We start from the raw sequence: 19877 nt of genomic DNA, 5'->3' as shown, positions 1-19877 counted from the left end.
GGAATCTGGCAGCCCGCGAGAAAACTATAGCGCTTTCACATTTTGAACAGTTTTGACTATTTGTATTTTTTATTTATTTTTTTTTTATGCCATCGGTCGAATATATACAGCACTACAGTGAAGCTACTGAACCTTTTCGAGCAGAATGGGGTTTTATATTCACTGACGGATCCAAATCGGACTCCAGCACAACATTTGCTGTGACAAATAGCGACGGTGCCACAATTTCTGTCGGTGCACTGCCTACATACTGCTCAGCTTTCACAGCAGAAGCAGCTGCACTGCATGAAGCAATAATGTTTGCCTCCCAAACAGCAAGTCCGTCATTGAAGCCTTGCAGAGCCCAAAAATCGATCTGTTACTCATCAATATGATAAGAAATATAAGGCATATATGAAAAAAGACGCAATAAAAGTTATGTGGATTCATGGAATCAATGGCAACGAAGTTGCTGATGAACGTGCAAATAAAGCACGGATGCAGCCATTACATTTCTTCAACCACCTCATGTCTAAAGACCTGTGGATGTGCATATGCGTCAAGTTACTTAGCCGGAAAACTCACGCATGATTGGGCCACATATCTACACTACAAATAATAATTAAATAATCCCCGTGGAACTAAACCGATTTTCCCATCTCTCCTTGCAGAGGTATCAGAACTTTTGTGCGTCTACGAATCGGACATTCAATTCCCACTCATAGTCATTTAGTAAATGGAGCCTTGAAGCCGCCATGTTCATACTGCAATAGATTTATCAGTACAACATCTCCTAAACGAATGCCCTCGCCTAAGTCAGATCCGAACAACAGTTTTTGGCAGCAGCACACCATCTGACCATCTGAAATTAGCAAACTCAGATAATATTAACGCTTTCCTTAAATTTCAAATCTTAGCTAAACTAAATATGTATATAAAATTATTGTTACTTTCATCCGAAAAGGTTTTTTTTTAATACTTAATGTAAAATATCTCTAAATTATCTAATATAATATATATATCTAATAATATATCTTATAAGTATAAATCTCGAGCCGAAGGCCTTAGTAGCCAGAGTTCTTGTTTAATTTTAGTGTATTGGTTATTTATAACTATTACTCTTATATACAAATAAATAAATAAAAATTTCACACATATTCACAAAATCGTCCAGACAGTCGTTGTTTAGACGGCAACGAAGTGTTATACATTGATTTTTTTCGTATATCACCAACACAATCTTAGTTTATTTGTAAACACATCCCCAGTCCAACAGATGATTCTGTAAAATTCGCTCAGAGCCGAAAACGGTTTGCTAAAGAGCTGACCTTAAAATCTTTTCCACATGCTTAAGAATGGTAGATTACAAAGTTTGCCAACACGAAGCAAAATTGGGAGAGCAGAATTCTGCCCGCTCATTTCACACGTATTCGTGCACTCTTCCAATCAGTCTTTATTCAGGCGGCAACGAAGCAAAATGAGAGGTATAATCCTGTATAATAATTTTAAAGCAGTTTTCTTCTGCACGACAGCAATATTTGTGCCTAAAATAATTTTTTCTGCCAGTAGTCGCAACTGTTGCCACGCAACAAATATTTTTATTTTACTCTGCTAGTGGCATTTTGTATGTTGTACTTACGAGGCGAGATAAGGAAAGAGTGCTCTGCTCTCATCTCCCTCTATCTCATACCCGCCAACCCCTTCCGCGTTCGCTTAATATTTTTGTCTGAATTTACGGACTGATAACTCACATCTGAATTTGGCATTTAAAATCATTACCTCCCATACCGCCGGGCATCAATACCAAAATTTTCAAACATTAGCTAACTATTAAACAATTTTTTAACCCATATCACAATACACTTTCGGAATACTAGAAAATCTCACTTCAAAGAGTAAGTGGCTTATACAAACAATTGCATAAATAAAATATTTTAAATTTATGTATCATATGTTCAGTCTAAAGGGGGAATAATTTAAAATTATTTATTTCTGCAGCATTAGATACTCAAACGACATTAAAGAGTTAGATCTCCGTATAAAATTCAAAACAATTGTTTTTTTTTTTTTGCTTAGAAAAATTTTTAATATACATATGTATTGAAGATGATATTCTTAGAAACTTAAGATTGAGCATTGACGTAGCCTTCGCAGACTACTGCGAAAACATTAAAAGGCCAACTGACTTCAAATTGCAACCGTATATTTACTCTTATATTCTGAATGGAAGCATAGATGGATTTTTTTTAATATAAGGGTAAGACTCCGTCAAAAAATAAGCAAAATACAAGTACTATTTCGACATTTTTGAAATTTGGGAAATAATAATATTATATGTCAAGTCTGTTGGTTTTCTCGGAATAAGAATATACTTGACTTTGAACTCGCTAATTTTTGAAAATATCTCATGATGTTTGTTAACCAGGAATATAGCCAAAAATCATAACTTTTACACCAGCACATCTGAGCTATTCTTATTTGGATTGAGTCCGTTAAAAACACCAGGATAGTGAAGCCTGGTTTGTATTACGGGTACTTTAGAACAACAGAATCGCGTTCCTCTCATAAAAATACATCGGAAACCAGTATCATAAAAGAATAATAAAAAGAGGTTGCCTGTAAAGTCGGTTTACTAACGATAATTTAACGTGACAACGTCATAAGAAAATACTGATGGAATGGATGCATTTTTCAAAAGAAAATTTAATTTTATTTGTTTAATAAATATTTTGCATGGATATAGAGAAGGAGGTAAATGGAATCACAATGGAATTGATCAAGTTACATTTACCCAAACGTGCGGAGCTCCCAGACCTACTTAGATTCGCCAAAAGCGCTGACATCCTACACGATGTCTACTTTAGGGATTCATAGAGTTCGGTCTCTATCTGGTATCGCTAGGGACCAAAAGGTCTATGCGTGGCTTATTGCCAACCAGACTAACCTAACCTAACCTAACCCTAGGTTGTCGAATTCAAATGTCGCACTTGGTCAGACGAATCTCGAAAGCCGATAGATCGATACGGTGAGTGAGTTAGTACCGTAGAATCATATTCTGGTATATCGTGAGACTTAAGTATGTCTCGGCATTAGTGTAACTCGCATGCACTCAATTATGTATGATATTAGGATTTTGGCTGTTGTACAGAATGTATTCAATTTGGATAGCGCATAATTTGGCAATCGCCGTCGCGAAAAATGGGCGGTGCCGATTGGGGATAATGAATATTGGTAAAATTAAATCGCCGGCCGAATAGGTTGATGCGTGACTACCATTCAAGGGTGTATATCAAATTAAATCGCGGCTTCCGAATCGCGATACCAAAAGAATCATGGAGTTTTGCATTTTAACTTGAAACAAAATTTGTTCTTTTATTACAGCACATACAGGTCAATAGGTCTCTTTAGTTTTATAACACATTTTGTCAATCTAAAGGAATTTATGAGAACTAAGAAAACTCTTGCTCGGCCAAACACCTAACAGAAATGTACGCGCCAATTATTTATTTTATTTTAAGAAAACTCTTGCACTAGTAAGGTAGCGGGGTTAAGTTAGGTTTGGCAGCCGCATCGCACATAGCTACATTTCCCTTTCCATATTGAACCATCCTGAGCTTTCGATAAAGCGTAAAAGGTTGTTGATACCTAAATAGCGTTTATCAGAGAATAGGAGGGGGATAATCACAATCTCTGGGCATATCCGTAAAGGAGGCTAAGATGGTTAAATGTCCATGTGTGTGCTCGCTCCGAGCCTTAAAGCAGAACAGGCCGCTGTATTTGCAGTATTTGCGGAAGAGTTGTAGGGCGGCAGATGGGATGGCATGATTTTCATGACGCCACAGAGCTAGTCGGGTTATCTGGCGACCATTTTTTAATGCATTACTTGCTGAAAATGTACACTTTTGAAATTTCGAAGTTACTGATTACAATTCCGTAGAATTTAGTTGATTCGATTACATTATAAATCGGTGATAATAAAGTTCACTTTTTAAACAGTGCTCATTCGATATTGTAATATGTTTTATTTTATTTTTTTTTGTTGCTGTAATTTTATAAGCCTTCATAAGAAGTTTTTTTTGATAGTTCTCGTTTGTTAATTGTATTTTGTTCCTCTAACTAAAAACCCTCAGCATACATTTTAATACTGTACTTATATCTAAATATATTAACAACAGCAGCAAACCTATCGAAAAATGTTTGAATCAAAGTGGTTTTCACCACTTTTCGGTTGATAATATATTGCAAGCTCCTTTTTAATTTCATATTTTTTAGGTAGGTGGCAAGCCTTAAAAAAATTTCCTAATAAAGCTTCTCAAACATTTTCTAAACAGTGGTAAACATGTTGTAGTATTGTTACAACGCAGTGTAATTGCCGTCCGTAACTATTTTAGTAAGCACTAAAAAATGTATACTTGCCCTGCACTTCATAGTCAGGGAGCCAAGGGTCGATTTTGGACTGCGTTTTCATACCGTTAAACTCTTGACTATACCTGTGATTTAGCTTTCACGAATAACGAAAGTGAACGTCAGCTGGCGCACCCGCGGTGGGGGTGATTGTGGGAGGGTACGAAACGTGTCGAAAAAAATGTCTACTTTTCCTTCTTTTCTGACATTTTTTTACATAATTTTGGACACATATGAAAATATAATAATGATGGTCAGCTGCGTTTATAGCGGTGGGAAGACCGTCAGCCGAAGCATTGAAAATTCCGCGCGCCGCCCGGAATACGGGACACGAGTTGTCCGGAAATAGGATTCGGGAAAAGAGACGGGAGTCCATCTTTCCACTATTTATGCGAATGTCCAGGTCTAGTCAGAGCAAGACTTCGCTCTTTCGGTAAGCCTTTCTTACAGCGAGTTAATGAAATCTCAAATAAAATACTCATACAATAAATAAATGAAATAAAATACTTGTTGTAACGTCGGCTGTTGTTTTTTTTTAATTTTTATTAACAAAAAATATTTTACAATTCATTTTATTGTTTATACTTATTTATATATGTTATACGTACATGTATGTAAATGCATATATATATACATGCACATATACTCGTATACTTACATTTGTGCTTTAACGCACACGTCTGCACACGGCGATGGCTCCAAAGTAAAAGAACGTCAGCCGAGCAAAAATGTATCATTGCGTTCGTACATCTCGGCGGCGCGCGGAATTTTCAATGCTTCGGCTGACGGTCTTCCCACCGCTATAAACGCAGCTGACCATCATTATTATATTTTCATATGTGTCCAAAATTATGTATAAAAATGTCAGAAAAGAAGGAAAATTAGACATTTTTTCGACACGTTTCGTACCTATCCCGAAGGATATTTTTCCCGAATCTACTTTCCCGACAACTTTTTTCACAAATCCAATTTCCCGACAATCTTTTCCCCGACAAGTGTTTTTTTTGAAATTTTTATATAATATCATTCTTTATTGTTTTCATGGTAACAATATAAGAAATCTTCAGTTTTGTTTATAAACTTGTAATTTGACATTTCGAATCAAATTCGGGAAAAATATCTGTCGGGAAACCGGTTGTCGGGAAAAAGGATTTGGTGAAATAGGATTCGGGAAAAAGGGTGGCTACTCTGTAGATGGTATTGAAAGGAAGGTTAAGTCTGACATGATCCCCTACATTTCAATGACCTGTAAGAGTTGCAGTGATATGTGAGATGCTTGGGCGAGGGCACACTAACGGGTAAATCGTTCTCTCTATGTTGTACGTCGGTAATGTTTTTATTGTTGCGGTGCATGTAGATAATTGCTTCCACCTTCTTTCGGCTAAAGCATAATAGTGTGGAGTAATGGATGTTTTTACTGTGATGAATGGGATAGGAACTGCCACCGCCTCTGTTATGTTCAGTGCCGAACCTTTTCTTCCTAGCCCATCTGCTATTTCATTGCCCTCTATATTCCTATGACCGGGAACCTATATCAGAGTAACTGTAAAACTAGTTCGGAAAAATGGAGTTGGAATCTAAGGCCTAGATAGCTGCTTGACTGCCTGAAAAGATATATATGTATATATATATATGTATATATAATTGGCGCGTACACCCTTTTTGGGTGTTTGGCCGAGCTCTTCCTCCTATTTGTGGTGTGCGTCTTGATGTTGTTCCACAAATGCAGGGACCAACAGTTTCAAACCGACTCCGAACGGCAGATATTTTTATGAGGAGCGTTTTCATGGCAGAAATACACTCGGAGATTTGCCATTGCTTGCCGAGGGGCGACCGCTATTAGAAAAATGTTTTTCTTAATTTTTGGTGTTTCACCGGTCTATCTGCGAATTACGAATGGTAGTCACGCACCAAACTATTCGGCTACGGCGGCCGCCGTCTGAAAAGATAGCTTCCACCAATTTCTTTGTAGTGTTTTAGTGATTTGCACGCTTCTCTGATTCCTCATTGTTCTGCCTGGAAAGCGTGTTTCAGCATATTATTATTTATTAGTAAAAAAAATATAACATTTTTCCTCTTAAAAATCTTTAGCTACCAAGGCTTTCATATGATCCCATTTATTTCGATTTTTTAATTTTAAATTTTAAGACAGGTAGCAACCTCTTTCAAAATTATTTGTAAATACAAAATTTTTAAAATAACTTTCGTTCGTTACTCATCTTATAATACCCTTTAAGTCTTGGCTCAAAATGTTCCTTTTAGAGCCTTCGGGACCGTATTGTGACTTATATCTCAGTAACCTTTGGAGAAAAAATTATCTATAGTTCCAAACATTTTCTTAACAATTATTATTGTGTTCAAATATGCCGTAGTTGGAGTCTATAGATCACATAAAAGTAAACATTAATTTTTACATATACAGTCAGCGTTAAAAGAAAGTGTACACCACAAGTGTGGACTAATTATTTATTTATTCTGTGATTTTAATTATTTGTTTACAAAAATATAGTTCATACTACAACAGAAACCATATAAAACAAAGTTTCGCACTTTGTGTAAAAATTTGCAAAAACCGGGACATTTCCAGCAAAATTTTAAGTCTTTTACTCATAATTTTTAGAAAAATTTCTGATATGCAGATCAAATTTTTCTGCTTACGGGGTTGGGGATTTTTTTTTATATAAAAAAGTGTGGAGTAGCCGTTAAATGGAGAAAATGTACAAGACCGTGAAGAAAATTAAAAAGTAAATAAATAAATACTCGAAACTTATTAACATGTGGTGTACCTTTTTTTTGACGTTGATTGTACTTATAAATACAGATAGATAAATAAGTTCTATTATTTAACTTTTCCGAGCTTTTTTCCGATCCTTCTACGAAAATATATATAAAGATAGAAAGTAATACTTACACATGGGAATATATTTATCCCAGAGCCGTTAGAGGGTTAAGGCTTATTACCATAATATGATACCAAATTTTGGCAGTAAGTCCTTCGGCTAGAAGGCAAGCCCAAATAGCAAAGGCAATTTAAAATACTTTAATACATTTTAATTAACTCTCTTTTTATGTTTGCTTTCAAGCGTGACACTTGAGTTACTTTTGTGGTGAAACAGGGGTTCGTGGCAATGGGGCATCTAGAGTGGAATTGTTACTTTGAATATTTTGCTCACTCATTGGCATTATTTTTTGTCGGCTGATTCAAGTATTTTTCCATTTTCCATTTTTCTTCTTCATATTTTGCATTTTTTATAGTTTTTGCTTGGCTACAGGGCTGTAATCAAAACAATTTGTGTAACGATGCACAAATCAACATCACGCATGAAAGCGCTCGATGAGCAAAAATGTAGAAGAGAAAATGTAGATGGAACCAAAAAGGCAACACAATCTGGAGTATGTGCATATGTGTGTATGTATGTATATCTGCAGAATATCACTGACTGCTGCTCGCATTTCCTCAATGTTTCTGCTCCGCTTGGTCAGTATTGAACAAAATATAACAAAGTGCTGGTAAAATGCAGAGGAAAATTCTGAATTCCAAATTTTAGATGCAACAACAAATAGGCAAGCCGAAAAAGAGGATCGAATATGAAAAACGAAAACGCAATAAATATACGAAAATACATTTAAATGAATGCAATATTCACGATTTTTGTTAAAAAGTATAGTATGGGGTATGCAGAAAAAACACAACACATTAAAAAAAAACAACATACAGACAATATAAACACCAACATGAAAGAAAAAGAACACGAGGGAAAAGTGGAAAAAACTTCGGAAATATCAAGGCTACAAAGAAAATGGAAGCAAAATAAAAAAATTAAAGGACATAAACCCGTGGCGTATATAGTATCTTCTCTTTTTTAGTGTAAACAAGATTTTCGTTTGCACTTAATGTCTCAAGCTGGCGTGGGATAAGCCGGGCAAGCTTTAAATGAACTTTGTTTACTACCAGGGGCCAAATAAAGTAGAAACGATCAAAAGCGGATTGCGGGCATAGTTTTTAAGCTGAAAAAAATTACAAAACCTTCCAAAAAATGCTTAGAAAATAAGAGAAAGAAGTAGCAAATTAAAAGACGGCATTTCCTTTTCACTGGCCCCAGACCACTAAAAAGCATTCGTGCGCATTTGTGTTGCAAATGGAATTTCCATTAAAAATATGAAGTGGACACAAAATTTTGAGGAGTGCCTCAGGCTGGCAACGAAAGCATGCCCCTCGAGCAACCTAAAGTATTTTGCACAGAGTGACTGCGGCAGGTAGCAGTACTTTAAGTCAGTTACACAAACACATGCATGGCTGCATTACGATACTCTACACTCGACTGTCAATGCCAATGGCTTCTTGGCATTTTCGTGGCGCCGCCATTCGTTTAAAACGCTGCGTGCACTTTTCCACCGCTTTAGTGCCGAAGAAGTTTGCTTTCATCTCTTTAAGCTGACTATTTGCTCGTTATAGGCGCTTGCTGTTGGTGTTGATTACACTGATGGAATCTTAAGTAACTTCGACGCAAGGCTTAAGTAACGACGTGTGAGCAGTTTGTTGACGGTTACGCATACGCCGCGTCGGGTTTCACACTTGCGTTGGTAATTTAATTGGTAAAGCGATTCTGAGAATTTTAAGTGCTTACAGCAACATTGCATTTAATTGCATGCACACAATTTTTCTTAATTAAATAACACAAGATTTCACTTACAACTTAGTTAAAATACTTTTTTTTTACTTTTGCAATAAACTACTACCATTTTAGAATACTGGCATAATTCAACAGTGAAACTAATTAATTAATTGCTTGAAATGACAGTAAAGAAATATGTGATTTGCCTTTTTATAAGTTAGTTTAGGTTAGGTTAGGGTGTTGGGGTAACAGAGAAAAATATACATTTCCGGGAATCCTAATGAAGTGACAGTCCTTGGCTGTATAAATATCCGGTTCGTTCCGGTAATGTAGGACTAACTATCGTGGCTTACGTTTCCCTGAGACCCACGTTACCATTATTGAGACTTGTTTGGCGTTTGTTATTCGTTCTGATGAGAACTGCGGCAAAAGTCGTTGTAAGTGGGTCTATTCTAGTGGAACAAGTCACCGTAAGGTGGTGATCAGTGATAATTCCGGTCATTTGGCAAAGTAGAGGGATCTCTAAGTGAATAAAATAGCTATATTTTTTCTGGTGAATTTAGCACCAGATTTGTCATGAATAAGGTGGTAAAATCAATCCACCGATTTCAATCCAAATTCATTGTGCAATCCACCGATCATCTTTTGAAAGCTAGATTTTACACTAGCTAGAATTTAACGATGCGTCTGAGTTATGAGAGGTACTGATGTAAGATAGGGGGGTTATTTTCCTCCGCAACTCGTCTATTAAATGTTTCCTGAAATATTTCTATGCCATGACACCCACACTATGTATGTTGTATATTTAGTGCCAAAGTGTTTTAGAACTTTTCTGCATTCAATCGCTGAGTGCTGTCTGACTATTCGAGAATGTAGTAGTAATTGATTTAAGCTTTTTGATTCTATTATGAGCCATCAGTGTAGATGACACTGAAGTTAGCGTATGGGTTCAGTAATAAATTTATACCATGAGTAAATTTGTGTAAAAAGCCTTTCCCGCAAGTGGGAGGCGGGCTTAAATAAGATCTGAAGTTTTGGAGAGTTTCTGAAGTCCGTTGAACGTTTTATGCTTAACAAAGCAAAAACAGGCATTAAATCTCACTCTTTCACAGTTTACATGAAATTTTCCATACAGGACGACAGCAGATGTTTGCATAAGGATTCAAGAGGATTGCGTACATTGGTGAGCCTAGCTTTTACTATATCGACGAATGTAGTTATTTTCAGTTATACGATAATTAAATCTATATTAAAAATACTATATTTATTACATACTATACGTTTGTCCAAAGTATTTACCATGATTGAGTTTCTTGGGGAAAACTTAGCTGCAATGTTAGGTGACTTACGTTGGCCCTTGGAAACAGATGATACAAAATTTAATAGCGATGATCATACAAAACAAAAAATTTTTAATTCAACGCATTGATATAACAACCATTAAGTCCATATGTTTATAAAACGACATTTTCGATGTAAATATGATCCCCAAGTCTCTCTTTTGATAACTTTTTGTGAGGGTGGTAGTGACCAACTTGTAATCGAAAGCAATTGCAACTTTGCGTCTATTGAAGGACAAGTGTTGGAGTTTACCCGTATAAATAAGTAAGCAGTTTCCATCACACTAAGCTTCCAATCTTGTTAATTTCTCTTCAAGTCTAATGTAGTCAGCTGCGTCTTCTACACGATTGTAAATTTTCAAGTCATCACCATACATCAGACAACGTGATGTCAGAAAAACGTCTGCAATATCATTAACAAAGATTAAAAACAATAGTGGCCGAGATGGCTACCTTGAACTACATCTGAAGTAGCTTTGATGGAATTAGATTTTATATTGTTTATACGAACGAATTGAGTTCTATCAGTGATATTAGTAAGTTCTTAAGTAAGATGCTATGGCTGACTCTATCGAAAACACGGTGAATATGACATTGCATTGTTGGCCTGTTTCAAATTGTTTTGAGACAAAATTTGCTAATAAACCTAAATTCGTAACAGTAGATCTACCCTTAACAAAGCCATGCAGATAGCGCGATATGAGATAAAAAATTTGAAAGATAATCAAGTCATGAACTAGTTTTTCAAAGAGTTTAGGTATACTAAAGATTTTGTAGATGAGGCAATGATTTTGGGCATTCGACTTGCTTTCAGATTTATCTATCGGTATGATAAAATTTGTTTTCCATTTATGTTAAAACTCATCAGAAGCCAGCGATTTATTAAAGAGTATTGTTAATGGTTGGGCTAACGATGTAGCTCAGCTTTTTAATAATATAGAAGGCCGAAAGGCCCCCTAGTACATCATTAAATGAGAGCTGGAAGCCTTTAAATGCCCGTGAGCACTTTAATTTAGAAGTAAAATTTTGAAAAGGGTTGCCAACTATACACATTTTTTATGTATACATCTGACCTACATAAGTTGCAATAATTACAGAAAATACGTTTCCTCAGATACCTCTGAGTGACATAACTGCATGATCTGCTATATTAAAGCTTTGTCCAAAAAGTTTAGCCTGATTTAATTTTAAAATACTAACTGTTTTTCAAATATTTGAATGTTATTGATTTCCTAAACTTATTCCTGCAAAGGTAGCCTTTTCTATCACCATAAATAAAGCAAAAGGTAGACGTTTCGGTGGTAAGAATCGCATTTAACGGCACTTGTTTTCTTGCACATGCAATTTTTTTTGGTAGACCAGTGACATTTATTTTTGTATAAAAGAAAATAATAACTAAAAAAAACCATTAACATTCTATCACACAAACATTGTTTTTAAATAAGTTTTGTAAAATTTCAAATAATGCATAATACAGCCTTTTTTGAACTCGACTTATTTATTATTTCTTTATAAAAGCAAAATTAGTTTCGTTTATAAAGAACTGTAATTATTTTCAACTTGCTGACTGCGAAAAATTCGGTAGAGTCAGTTACTTACTAATTACACGATGTTGATCCAATATTTTTGCAGTTTTTACAGAAAAGGTTCTATAGCTCGAATTAAAGGTAAAGACATAAGCAAATTTTTTAAATAAGATTCATAAATATTTAAAAAAATTGTGAATGATTTCAGCAAAGTTTTTTTGCCATTATATCTCAGAATTTTAAGTAAAATAAAATAAAAATTTAGGTGCGTGCACATATCGATATCGCTAACTATGGTTTCACAGCTGAGAAATGGCAAACTGTGTTGACATTTCTGTTCGGTAAGGTTTGGAAAGTCATCATGAATCATTTAACGCCAGAACAACACTTCGAAATTGTGAAAATTTACTTTGAAAAAAAGTCATGCTGACGGAATTTTTGTTTCCAAAAAATTATCTGCTGTACATCGACGACATTTGGTTGCAACTTAGATCGCTCAACTTACCATACAGCGCGCTTAACAAATGATTTATGGCAATATTTAAGCCATTTTATTTCCGTTGTGTGTTATCATTTCAAATGCTCAAGTTACAAATACTTGGTAAAATACGTATCTTCTGATTATCCATAGCCTTTCAGAAAAATACTATGAGACCCCAGGGATTAAGAATTCATTTTATATTGTTGCACTATGCTGTTAATTAAAAAATTATTCAGCTTTAAATATAAAATACATTTAAGCTTTTTTTTCAGAAATATCTATAATATTAATTCCATTTCCATTTCTTTTCTCATTTCAGGTTCGTTGCAGACAGTAAATTTTATTTGAAAAGTGTTCTGAAAATACATCACACACACATGCAAATAAGACAGCACACATACTCGTACACCTAATCATATCATAACTCTTCCAAAGGCAATGCACTTTAGTTTTTTAATGCAAAGCTGAGCTAAAAAAATTGTTTATACCTAGCGCAGACTTCAATGAAACTAAAATGTGCCACATTATTTTTAATAGTTCTTAGAGATCAAAAGATTGCATATAAATGAATAAAGTTAGTGAACCAAATTGAATGTTAGTAAGCTTACTTTAAAACCTTTAAATGAATTACTAGCGTGTAAATATAAATAGCCAAATGCTTATGAAATAAATCCGTATATATGTATGTACCTACATATGTAAATATATAGAAATATGTTAGTCTGCTCTAAATGTGCCTAAAACCGCTATTGCAAGCCGTGCTGGAGCCTAGCATCCTTCCCCAAACTTCAGCCACTGGTCCACTAGTCAACACCCATAGATGTGGAATGTGATTTACTTGTATCTATGTTGCGGATTAAAAATGCCTGCATGCAGCCGAATCGGTGCTAGAAGCCTCAACTAAGAATATATCATAAAATGTGCGTCTCCTTTATGACTTACTTGTACTTTTATTTTATTTATTTATATCTTTTACTAATTTAAGTGCTAGAATTTTATATTAAATATTTTTTTATTGTTTATAAAATCGGAATGTATGTACAATTTTAATTTTATTTATATTTGCATATAAATCTATACATATATGGTATATATATATTTTTAAAAATTTTTTCATATGTGCTAAATTTAGATTAAAAATTAAGTGAAATTAGTGAAACAGTATTACTTTGTACTTGAATATCTTTGAAAATTGTATTTATATAAATATATTAATGTGTAAATGGGATAAATTATAAGTCGTTTTTGCAAAAATTAAGCCAACATTTTAAAGATATTCAGCTCGGTTGCCCCTCGAAAGGCTATGAAAAGTCTTCCCGCAAAGGCTGTGTTTTCAACACTAAGAAAAGAATAAGCCATATTCACCCAAAAAAAAAAAAAAACGAAAAGAGTTGCTCTGCAATAGTGGAGTTCTTTGCACAATACCGGAAAGTTCTTACCAGACTCCCAACGCAAAATTTTAATAGGAGACACAAAGAAGAAATAAAAGAAGATATGGGTTGAGGAAATATCCGACAAATTATACCCCTCGGTTTTATACGAGTTGGAGGGGATGTTCAGAACACGGAGGAATAAAGAAGACGTTTCGTCAACCAGACCATTATAATGGCTCTCAAGCTAAATTGAGGCTAATAAGATTAGCGTCTTCGATTAAGTCTTCCAGGGATCGAGTAACTCTGAATGAATTTAGTTTTTCCACTAACAACTCACAAGCTCAACAAACTGACGTAGATTTCATAATGCATAGTATGGCCAATGATCTATTCATCTATATCACCTATTATGTGTGCCGGGGGCATAGAAACATACCCGCAATGAGCAGCTTATGAAATTGCAAGACGCACTCCACTTCCGGCTTGGAAAGGTTTCTACTCACGCTCCTAAGTACTTGAAACACAATCAATATAAGTGACCAAGATGAGATATGAGAGCTCTCTAGGAGAGCTCTCTCCTGTGGCCATAACACCTTTTTTAGAAGGTGCAGAATCGAGAAAGAGCGAGAACCCTCAAGGCACATGCTTTACGAATGCTCGTCACTCTGGAGGAGTAGTCAGATATTCTTGGGCTCTGAACATTTTGATAATCTTAGACGGCAACTTCTTAAATTCCACACTTGGATCGAATAGGTAAAGGATCCATGTAGTATAGCAATGAACAAAGTTAAAGGTTTAGTAATGCCAGCATAGTCCATCGCCGTCACTTCATAGTTACAACTTAATTTAACCTAATATATCTATTAAGGTACAATAGAAAGGATCTGGCACAATAGAGAGGATCTGAACCCAGCCTTTTAGGAAAATTCTGACAGAGCCTAAACTTCTGAATTACATTAGGTTATCTACGTTTAGATAACGTCTAGATACTTCTTATGTCAGTGAACAAAGCGTTTGATTGATTTTTTGACATAAAAAAAATGTATTGTATATTTATAACAAGCGGCAAATGCGGAAATACACTCAAGCCCGTCCAGCAAAATAAAATAGAAAGGTCTCAGACTAAGATCGTATTCCGATGCGTTTTCCGGTAACAGTCGCTCTAAAGGCGATAACTTAAGTTGCTTTTTAAGGGATCTTAAGATTATAGCGGATAAATTTAAGCCCCTAAATTTAACACCTCACTATTCCCACCGAGCTTATTAAGCCGCTTGGATATTTGCTGTTCCGTCAGTTAAGCTTGAAAGGTAATTTCTTCAAAGCACCCAGTCCAATAAAAAAAAATCCGTATGTTACTGGAATCTTATATTTCCTTATGAACCTAAACTTTTTGACTATTTTAGAATTACAATAACTGAAAGTATACACTGTTTCACTAATACCATTCATTTATTATTTAAATTGAATTTAAGCTGAAATTTTTACTCTGTGAATGCTTTAACTTCTTTTTCATGTAATCTTTTCTATATTCTTAGTTTTAAGATTTTTGGCTTATATTATATTATACTTACTATAAATTTGCTGAATATCTGATTGCCTCAAAAAACTTAGTATGAGCATTATTTAAAAAAATCAAAAAAATATTTTTTTTTTTAAATGGTTAGGGAAGATTATACTTTGTTAATGCTGAAATTAGAATTTGTATGTAAAATGCAAAAATCAATATTCAATACCATTTTATAGCTTGTCTGTCGAACTTGTTAATATCCAAAAAGAGTTTCCTAGAAAGTTTGGGCACGGACATTTACTAAGAAAGTTTCAAAAATTGTTTCAAATAATTTCGTCAGGAATTTGTTGAAATACGCCCACCCATTAAACATATATCTGTTAAAACTATTATTGAAGTGCGTATAGGAGAAAAGCAACGATACTGAAGCATCACAGCCATCACATTTGGCCCATAGGAAATATTTTATGTGTTCACTTGTTTATGTGTCGATTTTCCTCAGTTAATTTCATATGCGAGTTATGCCTGGCCATCTCAAATGCTTTACATTTCGTTCAGCATTTAAAGGGTAATCTCATTATTGACGCAGGTAATTTCTTTCAATATGGATTTTGTTACTTTGGATCCTATTGTCGCCAGTTCAATCTTACTATCAGCAAAGATAGTGACTTCCTTAACCAGAACTGTACTGCCAGATGGAAAAAGCAGTATTCACTATGGCAAAGGCCTCCATTTGAAAGGTGCTGCAGGGATTTCGCATATGGGCTAATAGGGCAGTGCACAACATCTGATCGGGAGGAAGTGTTATTGCTTTACATTCTTTTCCCTTAGATAAAAAATATAGGGATAAGAAATAGGGGCAAATGGAGGGCTTGTTTGTGCCCTTCAAACTTTCCAGACTCCTTCATAAAACCACCAATAATACGCTTAATTGGTACGTAGTCGTTGAATTTCTACATGACCATCATATGCTAAACTTACTAAATATGGAAAATCTCTTGACATGTTCTTCCTTTTCCGCACTTTTTCTTGGAAAAAACGCCCTCTTAGTTTAACAAAAGGGACGAACACAGAATAAGTAATCTTTGACGTCATCCATCTAAAGAATCGGATCACATAGTAAGTAGTTGATGGTAGTCATATTTATGAGTTCAATGTATTTTATTCTTTAATTAGATATATCAGCGATTTTAGTTTTTTCCTTTTGGTAAAAAAGTCTCATTACCCACTCTTCGACTTCACTTTCAAGAAGCACTTGGTGGTTATGCGAGTATTCAAGCTACACTAACAGATCCTGTGAAATTGCTTACTAGGTCCCCATTCCCCAAATGAAATGAAACCGCCGATGAATTGTCCAACTGCGGATCAGCGGTTACCCCACAGGGACCAGAGTCAATAATCGGAATCAGTTCTGCGAGAATCATAAATTGGATCATCGATTATGTATTCAATTTACATAAAGAGCGATGGACCGGTCTTGAACGCTGCAGAACTTCAAATTGTTTTGTGACAAGCCGGAACAGAAAATTGCCGAACTTTCTCCTAAAATTTGGAAGAAAAGACATTCGGTTGATGGCCGGTATCATTACAAGACACAACCTATGGGGTCAGCATATGGCCACCATTTGCCTGTCTTGCTTACAGGCATTTGGCATTTTTTCTGTGAGTGCCCTGCCTTTGCAAGAGCAAGGCTACGAATTTTGGGTTCCGATATCATGAGAATGAGTAAAATTCGTTCGCCCAAACTGGAGGATATTTTCATACACCACACAATGGCTTGATAAACGATTTCGGATAGACTATCTTCATCGCTTCCTTTTCAATTTTTTAGACCATAAGGCTACTCTGAGTTTCCCTTGTTCGCTCTTGACCTTGGAGTCGTCCATGCTAGGTGCGTTGAAGTGAGCTGCATTCAGGAAACCGTATAAAAATCCATTTAAATTTTTGAATTATTGCAAAGCTTTGTTGTATCTACATTTATTTATTATTTCGTTCTGTTTTATGACTTGCCTCTGCGAAATTTTTCTAAAATTATTTGTTTAGGTATTCAGTTGTAATAATAATTTTTGAAATTATTTTATCATTCATATTTAAAGAACTAGAAGAGGTAGACATGTGAGTATGTTTGAATCTATTACTGAGAAATGAGGTAAACCCTAAGTATTCCATATTGGTACTACAAAACGCAGCACTTAAAAAAATCATTTGAAGAACAACTTACTCGATATCAAAACAAAACATTTTTATATTTTTTTTACACTATTACATTAACAATAATATTTCCTCTATTTTATGCCTTTACATCTTTTTGATATTTTTTTTCTCATTAAAATCTTCCAACCTATTTCTAAAACATTTTTCTTAAATTGAATGTGCATCCAAATGTGAAATGCTTAAAAAAATGTTTGCAAAAAATTTTCAAATTAATACAAAATATATATTTTACACTTATATAGTATATAGACCACCACTAATGCTTGAATGTGTTGCTTTTTTTGGCTACGATTTTTATTGCTCTACCATAAGAAAAACTTAGTGAGCAAATTGATCTTTCATTAAAAACTATACAAAACAAACAAATATCAACAAATCGTAATCGCTCGTAAATTTATTGGCGCATTGCATTCTGCGTACTTTAAATTCAATAAAATAATTCAAACAAATAAGAACTTCCCACACCCCAAATACACATCCTTTAATAACCAATATATTCTAAAAATTGAACAAAATGTCGCGTGAAAACTCACCTCGCCACAGCATACGACGGCGTCATAACCAATATCTGCAACAACAACAGCAAAACCAACAGTCGCATACTTTGCAACAAGCAGCAACGAATTCGCAACAGCAGCCGCCCATAATGGAGCATGTGGAGCAACTACAACAACAGCAACAATCGCTTGGCGCTAACGTTGCTAGTGTGGGCAGTAGTGGTGGCGCTGGCGCTGGCAGCGATGGTGGTGTTGCTGCTGCTGTGACGACTGCGGGCGGCGCGCCCATGTCCAGCTCCGCCACGAACATTAGCACCGCCATCGACGATGGCAACGGCGAGAATGCCACACTGCCGCCACTCACCGGCCCCGGACCGAGCAGACAGCGTTCGTTGCGCGACCGCCTCAAAGACGGCATCACCGGCAGCTTCTCATGGCAGTAAGTTGGCTTTCAAGTGTTTGCATTTCAATTTCTTTTTCATATTATTTATTTCTTTGCGTAAATTTATTGAAAGACTTTTCTTTTGATTAATTCAATTTCAAATCGAATTAACTGTTAGCTTTTGAATTGTTTAAAGTAAAAGAGAAATTTGATAAAATATTTATTTACGGCGATTAGCGCATTTTCCAGTTAACTACGCGCATACATATCAACTTACATACTTATCTATGCATTTGCATATGTATGGGCGTGAGTATTTAGTGCAAAGTAGTGACAATTTTAAAATTGGATTTTAATTAAAAGTTTTGTAGTTCATGCGTATATTTTGGTAAATTGAAATCTATATTATTTTGCAAGAAGTAATATGTAAATATTTTATTTTATAAATATTATATTTTTTATTTTTCGTTTTTTTTTTTCGAAAAGGAAATACAAGCAAGCTGCTCTTACATACAATAGGAATTAATAGCAATTCCTAGTATTTTTGTCTATAAAATCCTGTGTAAGCCCGTTGCTCTAACAAGTTGCAGTTTTTGCTTATCACTTCATTCGCCTAAGACATCTCTGCACCTCTCAAATGGCTTGTGAAATAGCAAGTTGAAAGAGTACAGCCATGAATTTTACCAAGTTCTTTCCTGTAAGAGCCGCTCTCTACAATAGTTTTCTGAGTCATTAGGGTATGTTAAAGGTTAAAGGTTAGGTCAAAGGTGGGCACACTTGGACGAAGAAATCAATTGGTGATTCATCCGGAATCCAACTAGCGCTTCCGCAATATTTTTTTGGCCACTTCCTCGCTACTAACTTGTTTAATGGTTATTTACAGAATTACTATCAAGTCCGCTTACTACTATTCAGTCTAGTAATGCTGTAAATAACTGTGCAGTTGAAGAACCTTATTAGGTTGTTGACGTCTAAGCCAGTCAGTTGTTTGAGACGCTCGAACAGTGGTTTACTATGGCTTGACATTCTCTCTTCCCATAAGGCAGGGAATTCACAGAGGCAATGGAAAATCACTTCCTTTCTCTCTGGTTGTTTACAACTGTGGCAGTGTTGTTAGGGATGCCCATTTTGGCTGCTGGTTCCCCAACATACCAAAAGCCCGTTATGACTGCCGTGAGTCTCTATGCGCCCCGTCGTTTCATGTGTGTCAACGTTGACGATTGTTTGAGGTTGTAGGTGGGCCATAACCTTTTGCTTATTTTGCATTTCGTTTGGTCTCTCCATCTGCAATCCGCGATTCGGAGGTACTTTGAGGAAATTGTATTCTTGAGTGCACTCAGTGGTGTGAATACTGATTCTGCAAGAACGTTATTCATAACAGATCCCCCTCTTGCCAGTTCATCTGCTTTTTCGTTATCTTCAATGTTCCGATGCCCTGGTACTCAGATTAAGGTAACGTTATGGTTTTCACTCAAGGCGGCAAGGCTATTCCTACTTTATTCTACCACCATAGAGATTGTCGTAGCTGAATCAAGTACCTGGATTGCAGCTTGGCTAT

The 19877-nt window shown here is 35.4% G+C and overlaps 1 protein-coding gene across 2 annotated transcripts in view; it reads left to right on the top strand.

Moving 5' to 3' along the window:
* LOC129235333 (uncharacterized) overlaps positions 1-18380 on the top strand; it is a 65557-nt gene extending 47177 nt beyond the window's left edge. Inside the window, exon 2 of one of the 2 annotated variants that reach the window (XM_054869111.1) lies at positions 17763-18380. In XM_054869111.1, the coding sequence (XP_054725086.1) occupies positions 17955-18380 (426 nt within the window). In that variant the 5' untranslated portion in view covers positions 17763-17954. Of the gene's footprint in view, positions 1-17682 lie in introns of both variants that reach the window. The other variant, XM_054869110.1, reaches the window with a different exon arrangement.
* The last annotated feature ends 1497 nt before the right edge of the window (positions 18381-19877 follow it).

The sequence above is a fragment of the Anastrepha obliqua genome, chromosome 1, assembly GCF_027943255.1.
Source record: "Anastrepha obliqua isolate idAnaObli1 chromosome 1, idAnaObli1_1.0, whole genome shotgun sequence".
Taxonomy (NCBI): Eukaryota; Metazoa; Arthropoda; class Insecta; order Diptera; family Tephritidae; genus Anastrepha; species Anastrepha obliqua.
The sequence above is the reverse complement of the archived record's forward strand: the minus strand, read 5'-3'. Positions and strand labels throughout refer to the sequence as shown.